The 10,637-nt window shown below is 39.7% G+C and overlaps 1 protein-coding gene across 4 annotated transcripts; it reads left to right on the top strand.

Annotated features, from left to right (window-relative positions):
• Nucleotides 1-19: 19 nt before the first annotated feature.
• LOC5507805 (A disintegrin and metalloproteinase with thrombospondin motifs 16-like) lies at nt 20-8,561 on the top strand. 4 transcript variants are annotated; one of them, XM_048732263.1, is made up of 8 exons: nt 20-123; nt 635-788; nt 884-979; nt 1,187-1,332; nt 1,459-1,607; nt 2,379-2,503; nt 2,640-2,772; nt 3,087-3,228. In XM_048732263.1, the coding sequence occupies exons 1-7, from the start codon at nt 44-46 to the stop codon at nt 2,655-2,657; spliced, it is 768 nt and encodes a 255-aa protein (XP_048588220.1). In that variant the 5' UTR covers nt 20-43; the 3' UTR covers nt 2,658-2,772; nt 3,087-3,228. The 4 variants fall into 4 exon arrangements, with proteins under 4 accessions (XP_048588220.1, XP_048588218.1, XP_048588219.1 ...); XM_048732261.1 differs by lacking the exons at nt 20-123; nt 635-788; nt 884-979; ... (1 more) ...; nt 1,459-1,607; nt 2,379-2,503 and adding exons at nt 3,421-3,584; nt 4,924-5,047; nt 6,664-6,786; ... (1 more) ...; nt 7,640-7,912; nt 8,436-8,561 and having other exon boundaries at nt 2,655-2,772; nt 3,087-3,286; XM_048732262.1 differs by lacking the exons at nt 20-123; nt 635-788; nt 884-979; ... (1 more) ...; nt 1,459-1,607; nt 2,379-2,503 and adding exons at nt 3,421-3,584; nt 4,924-5,047; nt 6,664-6,786; nt 7,058-7,274; nt 7,640-8,561 and having other exon boundaries at nt 2,655-2,772; nt 3,087-3,286.
• The last annotated feature ends 2,076 nt before the right edge of the window (nt 8,562-10,637 follow it).

Here is a 10,637-nt window from a genome sequence, read left to right as displayed (position 1 = left end):
CGGTGCATCATCACGTCTCGATTGTCCTAACGGAAAGTTCGTCATGTCAACGGCAACTGCGGGTGGCCTGGATGCGTTCAAATTTTCTCCATGCAGTCGTGAGCAGATCCAAGCAATTCTATCGTAAGTAGAATACAGTGAAACCTCCAAATAACGGACACCCTCGTGGAGAGCTTGCTAAATGGAGGTACAATTCACAGAGCTTGATTGGCGGGACATTTAAAAGTGTTTGCAAATTGAGGGTACCTGAGGAAACAGAGCCCTTAACCACAGGAAACCCAACATAGGTATATGCGAACTCCCAAACTCTATGACGGGTAAAAATGGAATAGAATAAAAAAAAATCCTAGAAATGTTTGTTTTAGGTGTTTTGTTTGTGTGTGAATTTCTTTATTATTTTTTTAGTTTGTTTTGCATCTGATAGGCCTTTTCATATTGTCACCACACCCAAGTACACATACACGATACATAAAACGTAAGGAGAATCCCCATGGACCCAAGTGAAAGAGAGTTCCCGTTATAATATTTATCCCCTGGGTCTGAATGGATAGCAGGAGGATATTTTTTTTTGTGCTGAGCCAAGGACGTTATTGTTTGGAATCTTATCAGATTTTATTCTATATTTTCTCCTCAGCCCGAACAAATGTACCGAGCTCAATGACACGCCTGGAAATATCGTCCATTACCCTTCTTCCTGGCACGATAAACTTCCTGGACATATCTACGACCGGAACAAGCAATGCCAGATGCAGTATGGTAGTACCTACAGACAGTGCGAGCCAAAACTAGTAAGTTATGGATATATAATTTGTAAAAATGCATTACTATACCAAACCATTCTATTGTCCGCCGTTGTCTACATGCATTCTGAACGTTATTTCAGAGTGATTGTGGTTCTCTATTCTGCACTGAAAATGGCGCAACATGTCCATCAAATGTAGCTCCGCCCCTAGACGGAACGTACTGCGGGCTCCGAAAAGTGAGTAACTTTTCAATAGAAAAATAGGGATTATATTATGATACTAGACCTTTTTCTTTTCTTATTGTCTTTTTGTCAAGCTTTTTTTTATCTTGACGAACACCGTCTAATAACCCACGAGATTTTTGCCGATTCCAAATGTTGCCGATCGGTTTACTGTAAGGCAGGCTCATTTCCACTGATATCATACCCCTATATTTTACCCAGTGGTGCATTGCGGGCGAATGTGTTGATGATGGATTATCAGGGCCTATCAATGGCGGCTGGTCCGACTGGCCAGCGGACTACTCTACGTGTTCCTACACATGTGGCGGTGGCGTGCAGTGGAAAACGCGAACTTGTACTAATCCCAAGTAAGTGGAAAACACGGACTTTACACATAATAGTAATGCGCACGGCTCGATATTATGTAGTCGCAAAATGAATTGTTTGACGATGCCCTGTATATAATAAATCACTTATATTTTGATTTACCTTAGGCCTGCGCGTGGCGGTGCAGACTGTGTTGGGTCCAGCAGAGGACATTGCAGAGTTTGTAATTCTGTGCAGTGTCCAAGTGGAAGCGAGACATTCAGAGAACAACAATGCAAGGCCAAAAATTCTGGATACGTCCCGTACTTTGATAGCAGTAAGTACATAAATACGGATAAATAGTGTTGGTTTGAGAAAAATACAAACTACATAGGTTTCCCTACAGGCCTGTTTCGTGGTTGCCCACTCATCAGGGGATTTAATGAGAATATTCCTACCATCGTATATATACTATTAACATTGAAATTTACATAATAATAGACTGATAGTTTTAGCTAAGGCGGTAAGAGGAACAATAGCGAGTTACATTAAATATGCGGGGCGAAAACTAACAGTGCGGAACGTGTGAAAAATTGATAGCGCGAAAATTAACGGTGACGGGATTAACAGTTCTAATTGTTTCGTAGCAGGGCTTTGTTTCTGTGGCGGCACGAGGACACGAGATAAATGTGTTGTGTCTTCTATGTCTTAATATGGAAAATGATATTATGCATATATTATTCCATGTTTAAGAAATAAAATGAAATTGCTTTTATGGTTGGATGGCATGGATTTCCCAGTAATTCAAGTGGATTTAGTTCGCAAAAGCAATCAAATAAAAATTATAAATTTCAGTTGCGAACTATTAGCCTCAGCCGGAAATAGTTACATTTTAATGAAGAAATAAAATCTCATTTTTATTTGATCTGTTGCATCATTTAAAGATTGATAAAAGGTCGGCTGTAGAGACTTTTTAATTTAAAAGATACCACTTAACTAAAAAACCCAGCAATAAGGAACGGTGTGATTTAGTATAGCTTTATCAAATCCAAAAAAAATATTTTTACAAACAAAAATGCTAAACCAGCCGTCATTTCCCTGTCTTTAGGTAAAAAGTGCCGGCTCCTTTGTAGATATGGTAACGCGCTTTATGAAGAAGGACAAGTGAAAGACGGAACTCGGTGCAACTCGGAAAGAGACAATAAAGACGTGTGCATCCAGGGAGTATGCAAGGTGTGTCGGTTATGCGCGATAACTAGACTTGAGCCACATAGAAAGTGCCGTTTGGTCATGCTGTATTATTTGGTTATTGCCATGATTACATTATGTTCTTTTAACAGTCACTAAGTCTCTCCTTTTTTTGTCATAGCCTGTCGGAGGGATGTGATGGCGTCCTTGGGTCCGGGCAGCACGTTGACCGCTGTGGCATGGAGATAGTAATGGAGATAGTTACACGTGTTCGGTCGTCACTGGCTCATACACACAATCGTGTACAAGTTGGGGTAAGTGCAGCACACGTGATTAGGGTTAAAATTAGGGTATTTTGGGGTCCATTTGTTTTTCAATGGAACTTCTCGAGGGCACTAAAAAAAGTCACATCGCGCGCGCGCTAAAGTAATAATGAATTGAACACGAGCGCGAATATGAATATAAACGTCATCAAGAATAGGGCTAAGCAACATTAACAAAAACATGAGCAATATGAATGAGAATACCTATAAAAATATCCAAATGAAAAACTTCTTGTCTAAAAACTTGAAAAAGAACTCTCTAGTGCACTGTTCGACGTTATAATGAATGTCGGTCTCGTTCCCAGGGCCCTATCCCGGTTGCCACATGTTTGATCTACCCTCTGGAGCCACAAATGTCCACGTAGAAAAGAGCAACGTCGACGAAAATGTCTTAGGCAAGCACCTTGTCGAGAAAAGAGCGCGGCTAGCGAGATTTCTGCTCTGTTATTAATGTTTAAAACGCCTCTGACATATTTTTTTTTCTATTTGGGCATCGAAAATACAGGTATAGTTGATTTATTTTATGTACATTAAACTCCTTGTAAAATCAGAGAAATACATATGATTGTCACGCGCAACGCATCTTACATTGTCATCTAAAAGTAACATTAACGATCGAGCTGAAATACTAATTTTCAGGAATCAAAAACTCCGCTGGTAGCTACCTCATTAAACTTCCTACTTGGAGTAAGACCGTCCAATCGGCTGGTACGAAGGTCATCTACAGACACGAGGATAACCGGTATCAAGATACCATAGATCTTCCTGGGCTGACAAACGCTCAACTAGGACTATTCATGGTGGTAAGTACCACAGGTCTCATATTGATGCACCACAGACATCCCATAGATACACCACAGGTATCCCACATGATAGGATATCATATATTTTCCTGGACCGACAAACGCTCAACTAGGACTATTCATGGTGGTAAGTACCACAGGTATCCCCACGATAAGATACCATTAATTTCTGGACCGACAAGCGCTCAACTAGGGCTATTCATGGTGGTTAGTACCACAGGTATCATACCGATGCACCACAGGCATCCCATAGATACACCACAGGCATCCCATAAGTACACCACAGGTATCCCACACGATAAGATACCATTAGTATCCCTGGACCGACAAACGCTCAACTAGGGCTTTTCATGGTGGTAAGTACCAAAGGTATCCTATCGATGCACCACAGGCATCCCATAGATACACCACAGGTATCCCACATTATAAGATATCATATATTTTCCTGGACCGACAAACGCTCAACTAAAGATTTTCATGGTGGTAAGTACCACAGGGATTTTATAGATACACCACAGGCACCCCACACGATAATATACCGTAGATATTACTGAACCGACAAACGCTCAACTAGGGCTATTCATGGTGGTAAGTACCACAGGTATCATATCGATGCACCACAGGCATCCCATAGGTACACCACAGGTATCCCACACGATAAGATACCATTAGTATCCCTGGACCGACAAACGCTCAACTAGGGCTTTTCATGGTGGTAAGTACCAAAGATATCCTATCGATGCACCACAGGCATCCCATAGATACACCACAGGTATCCCACACGATAAGATACCATTATCACACCAGTATCCCTGGACCGACAAACGCTCAACTAGGGCTTTTCATGGTGGTAAGTACCAAAGATATCCTATCGATGCACCACAGGCATCCCATAGATACACCACAGGTATCCCACACGATAAGATACCATTATCACACCAGTATCCCTGGACCGACAAACGCTCAACTAGGGCTCTTGTAAGTTACCACGTGCATCACATACAAGTGCCACAGGAAACCCATACGTCTGCCAAAGGTATCAGGTACCACCGCAAGGTTACACATAGGTGCCCCGTATAATCGCCATACCCATACAGAAATATTTTGAAATTCGTTTTTTTTAGCATTCGCTTTAAAAGAACGTAAGCGGAGTATGTTAATTTGTAAGTGGAGCAACTCTACAAAGACTTCAGGAATTCGTGTTTACTACAATAATTCTGACCGCCATTGAAAAAAATTAAAGCTCAGGACTTATTATCGCAGGTTTACCGGCCTTATTAAAAAGAGCAGCCATCGATTGATAAGGAAATGACTATTATTTACTTCCCGATTGTTTCAGAGTGTAAGTGGTGAAAGCCAGGTCACGTGGAAATACCTTATTGCGGGACAGACGAGTGTCAGTAACAGCGGTGTTCAGTGGAAGACTGGTCCCTGGAGCGCATGCTCGAAAGCCTGTGGACCAGGTCAGTGTCTCATGTCAGCCAATATTGTTTTGAAAACCTGCGGTTTTTCAAGTCGCTTTTTAAAAATCCTTATTAAAGTAGGCCAATCATGCCGCTATTTTACGCTCTCCGCACAATACCGAGTCATTCAGAGAATTAAGCCATTTCCATCGAATAATTCAAACAAAGTAACTGAGAAACGTTCAATCAAATATCGTTGGTAAACTGTTTTCTTGCAAATGAACCGCTAACGAGTAAAACGTCGTTATATCCACGAGCCGTATTCAATGCAAAATACATGCAAATGAATCAAGTCGTTTGTTTCATCTTTAGAGTGGTTTCCAGAACCCGTGAAATACTGTTTAGTTTATTTAGTACAAATACACTTTATAAAATAACGCCAGTGTATCTCGCGCGCTGATTGGTCGAGAGCTTCAAATGAGCGTGTCTGTAAAAAAAACAGTATAGACATGGTTTTAAGTAACCCAACACAAACACTCACTTGGCCGACTTTTATGTACTTTTTTTTCGCACAAAACTGTTTTTCTTTTGAATTTAAACAGGCAATGCTTGCAAGCGACTATTTGCCTGATTTTAGTTTGGACTTTTTAAACGGAGAATAGAAGACGAAAGATCCAAATCAATGTGCGTTATGATGCGGCTGAGAGGATCGATGGTGTTAAGCTTACGATACGAAAATAAAAACACGCGAAATACTCAATAAAATGGATGATTCCCCCTTTTAGAAGGTAGGAAAAATGATTCGAAATATATTTCTTAACAAGCATTTCTCTCAAAAACAAAGTTAAATATGTATTATTAGACAAAAAAACACAAATGTTTACATAAACAGTTTACTTATTCAAAACACACGCGTGCAAGTTGTTGCAAGTTGCCGATAAATCATAACTATTCACTTTTTCAGATATCAAGAATTGCTTTACAATTTTTGAAAGAGGGATCCAGAAAATTTTACCTGAAGTGTCGGACGGAGAATAAGACAAAGCACTACAAAGTTTTCATAGCGATGCGACCACGATGTTTGTCAAATGAAAGTTGTCAAAGTAAAGTCGCTTCAGTTCACTTGCTTTTCATTTCAAGCCTTGAAAGCTCTGAGCACGCACTCTTTGACATTTCTTTCGAGGATGGAGTGACTGCTGGCGTTTAATCTGGTCTTTTAGGTTTCTAAAAGTTTCTGAAATCGGCTGCTTCTCGACGCTCTTTTTCAAACATGACAAACTCAACACTCAGGACACGAGTCTCACTATTTAAGGATAATTATATTTTGATAAGAATTCTTCGCATCTCTTGATTGTGATTATTTCTTAGTTATTTTATAAATTATATATTTTATTGCTTAAGTAGTCTTTGTTTTCTTTTGTTCTGGCTTGACTTTCACACTTTAACAATTACATTTTGTTGCACGGGATTTTGAAAACCACTCTATTTGCATGCACTTTCATTGAGTACTGCTCATGGATAATACAACGATCGAACTTAGTTTTAAAAACGTTATAAAGTAATTTTTATTGGCTATATTTTTATGAGTTTTGTGCATTTTTTTAAAAAAAGCCTTAATTACACGCGTAAAACCGCACTTAAGATGAAAAGTTTGCTGATATTATTGTTGTGCACAGGCTCCCAAGAGCGTGACGTGGCGTGCGTGCGCATTGATGACGGCACATACGTCAGAGACAGCGTCTGCGCAGGTGCAAAGCCCGTTACATCGCAAGACTGTGAGACCGCCACTTGTACGCCAGGTGAGCAAATACCCACGTGACTTATTCAATTCAATGGAACAAGCCGTTTGAGTGCCTGTGGTAATATAAACCGACTGCCTTCATGATTGATAAAGAGAACAAGATTCCTGCAAGTTAGTGTGAAATTCATCAACTCCGTTTAGCGGCCCAAAATGCAGAAAAATGTTTGAAAAATATATGCCGGAAAGAAGCTGAGAATAAAGTTGATGACTGCGTCACAGTTGTCATATTTTTTCAATTCGGTGTATCTGATGGTTTTTTTGATTGATAGCTGGTACACGACGGAATGGAGTCCATGCTCTGCTACCTGTGGTAGAGGTACTCAGTCCCGCTCGGTCATCTGCCGCCGTGAGACGTTCACCGGGTCCAAGCAGTACAAGACACTTCCGGATTCGAGCTGTATCGGAAGTAAACCAACCGTCACCTCGAGCCAGGAGTGTAACAAGGTCAACTGCCCAGCTGAATGGGTGTCCTCAGCTTGGTCAGCGGTATGTGTACAATAATTGGTCAGTCATCCATAAATAGTTTACTATAAAAGTGACCCTAACCATTACTTAAAGCCGCATTGTCACCAGTTTACTTCAGGTCGATTACCTAACAATATCGGATGATTTTTAACGGAAAACGCGAAAAATATTCAAAATATTGGAAACAGTGTGTCTATAGAGCGGATGGCCTGTTAAATATCTCAGATTCTAATGGTTCTTTTGTCTTTTGGGTTGAGGTTTTTGTCGAACCTCCAGAAGTAAACTGGTGATAATGCGGCTTTTAGTAAACCATATATAAAGGATCTACTCAATAATCGCATCTTCACTTTTTATTTTTTGCAACAAATGATTTGCTCTTTTTGCAGTGCTCACAGACCTGTGCGGGGGGTCAACAGACAAGGACCGTATCCTGTAAGCAGAAGGACCTGGACGGTGTTTACCAGTCCCTCGCAGACTTCCATTGTCATCACGCCATCAAGCCCCCGCCTAAACAAGTCTGCAACAGCGACTTATCGTGTTTCAACTTTCTTGGCTGTTATCGTGATGTAAATCGTCCCCTTGGCACGCTCATAGCTGATTTCCGTGCACAGATTGATTGTAATGACATGAGCAAGACCATTGCGCAGTGCGAAGCAAAGGTACACTTTAAGGGCGGCTGAATGGCCCCTTTAAAAACTGGAAGTGTTGGTCCGATTCATCCCCGCGCAACGTACGAATGGCGAACATAATGCCAAGAAAAAAAATATCCAATATGTTCGCTGCTCTTATTATTCAAAACCAAAATGCTCGAATCCCGCTTAAACTCGGTGTGCTCGCATGCTCGAAAATTTAATTGAAAGTAACCTCTATAAGGCATTGTCAGAAGAGATAGATTGCTTGTTAGATTCTCAGGTGGGGTGGGTAATTGTGGCGATAAATGTGAGAATGCATCGCTAAGAACTTGGGGAAGGGTTAAAACAAACGACTCAGTAGATTCCCTTTAGCTATTGCAGAGCCGTAGCAGGCCACCAAAAATTATGTGTGCCACGTCACTATTTTTAATTTCCTTATAATTTTGGAAAATATTGGGGAGTAACCCCACCCTCTGCTACCGCCTTGCAGTGTTGTCAAATGATCAATTTTGACTTTCAATGACTGGCTACTATTGATTTTATCTTTCAGGTCTTAACCCAATCTATGCCACGTGAAGGGGGTATTCGATTTCAGAAAAATCGTGCACAAAAATAAATACATAAACATGTTATTCATTCCAGCAGATAGATATCTTTGAATAAATTCAGTGATAGTTTAATGTTTTATGTCTTGAAACTGACCATAAAATCCAAAAATTCAGAATGTCATTCGCATACGCTTATAATCTCTACTCCACCCGCTGAACAGGCGTGCTTGTTTAGACCGCCCTCTTTTGTAAGGCCCCTCCTACAGTAAACTCTTTTAAGACCCCAGTCCTTTGTAAAACCCTTCTACAGTAAACTCTGTTTAGACGACCATCTTTTTATAGCCGAAGTCGTTGTTGCGCCACCGCCGAGAATTCAAATACAAACAACGCGTTTTACTCTTCACTGATGTTATGTTTTGAACAATAGAGACCATGGGCACGTGCATTACGATAACACTACCATGGTGACTGAACGAGTCCCCAAGGGACCCACGACGCCTAGGTAGACCTCAATATTTTTCACTCTACCTCACAGCGAGCTGTATGTGGCGTAACCGTATAAGACTTACCTGGTTATTGCCTCCCCTATTAATGCGCTTGTGCCTCGGCACCTGTGTGTTGCACAAATCGCTAGATAGCGGTGTTGGGGCCGAAATCTCCAGCCTAGCCGTAGAGCTTTAGCAGCCATACGGGGATTCAGCACACGTCTGGATGTATGGTCTATTTATTTTTAAGTTTTCTATTTGCATTAATACCAGATTCGACCCCAGGCGGCAAAGAGGAGCATATTTCTTTTCCGTCCTTTTTCTATTCCCTCTTTTAGAAAGTAATTCTTAAACTTTTCATAAGGAGTCTTTTCGTGCTCCATGCCAAAGAACAAATTCTGTTTTTTCAACGTAGCAATAGTACTAGGAAACAGTACAAACCGAAACGTATTTGGTCAGTCAGTATAAATAAGAATTCCAATATTCGTAGAAGCATTCTTTTGGAAATATTAAAGTAAATAGACCATAGAGTATTAGTTAACTAAGTGAGGGTGTGTAAAGAATATAACGAGCAAACTGGACCACAGAACAAAAGGCACAAGCACTTCAAGATTGAAACTTTCCTTTTTATGGCGATTTCACGCCCGCTTAATAACTAGCCACTACAGAAATATCCTTCCTTTCTTGTTTTTTGTTGTCTTTTTTCACATTTTCAAATTTTGATTCGCAAAACTAACTTTACAAGTTTTAGCCTCACATTTTTTTCCTAACATGTGTTTACCGCAATAGAATTATCAGACAGAAGTTAACAACAACAGCTAAATATGTTACATTTTTGAAAGCTCACAGAAATAAAGAGGCAAGATAGCAGTTTTCTTAAGCAACGTTAATTGTTTCAGAGGAATTAGAAGACTGGAGGACGTTAGAGGAAGAAATGAGAAAAGTTCGGACAAGCTTGGTCTTTAATTGTCTATTTTTTATGCGCTGTCTATCTCATCGAGTTTTAAATAATTGCATCTTTACTCATTCATTTATTTTCGTTTTTTCAATATAAATCATTTTTATAGTCTTGATAGACTGCTAGATAAAGTGACCTGTCTTGTTTGTTTCTTCCTTTTTGGTTTATTTCGTTTGTGTATCCATAAAAAAATGAATACTATTTTCTTGATTCTCTTGTATAATTTTCTCATTTTTAGAAAAACATAACAACGTGTGTTAATATGGCTATATGTTATACTTAGATAACCACCACGAGGTAAAACTGTACCGAGTCCCCTTTTAACGTCCTTGATGTTGATATCCTTGATATTATTTGCTCCTTAGTGTGTTTTAGAATTCTACGGTGCACTAATCGTAGTGGCTAAAATCATGGGGAATGGTACTCGCTATATTTCTAATTATCCCCTCTTTTATAAAAAAACGCGCCACAACAATCTTTATTCTCACTCTTTAATTTATTAGCACCTTTTTTTATAAGAGCGTCTTGCCTGAGGTTTCACCAAATTCTAAGAACATGCTAATAACATGCATTGTTGTTAACATTTTTTGTTAGTGTGATGCATTTTTAAATGCAGAATCACATTGTGTTTATGACAACTATCGATTGATCGCTTATTGAGTTTTATCATTTTATATACACTGAATTTAAGAAAACATGTTCAGCCTTAAAATGCTAAGAAAAAAAAGCCCAGTCTCAACTGAAAATTATACGTTATTATA

The sequence above is a fragment of the Nematostella vectensis genome, chromosome 9 (assembly GCF_932526225.1).
Source record: "Nematostella vectensis chromosome 9, jaNemVect1.1, whole genome shotgun sequence".
Lineage (NCBI taxonomy): Eukaryota > Metazoa > Cnidaria > Anthozoa > Actiniaria > Edwardsiidae > Nematostella > Nematostella vectensis.
Note: the sequence above shows the minus strand (reverse complement) of the source record. Positions and strands in the feature narration are given on the sequence as shown.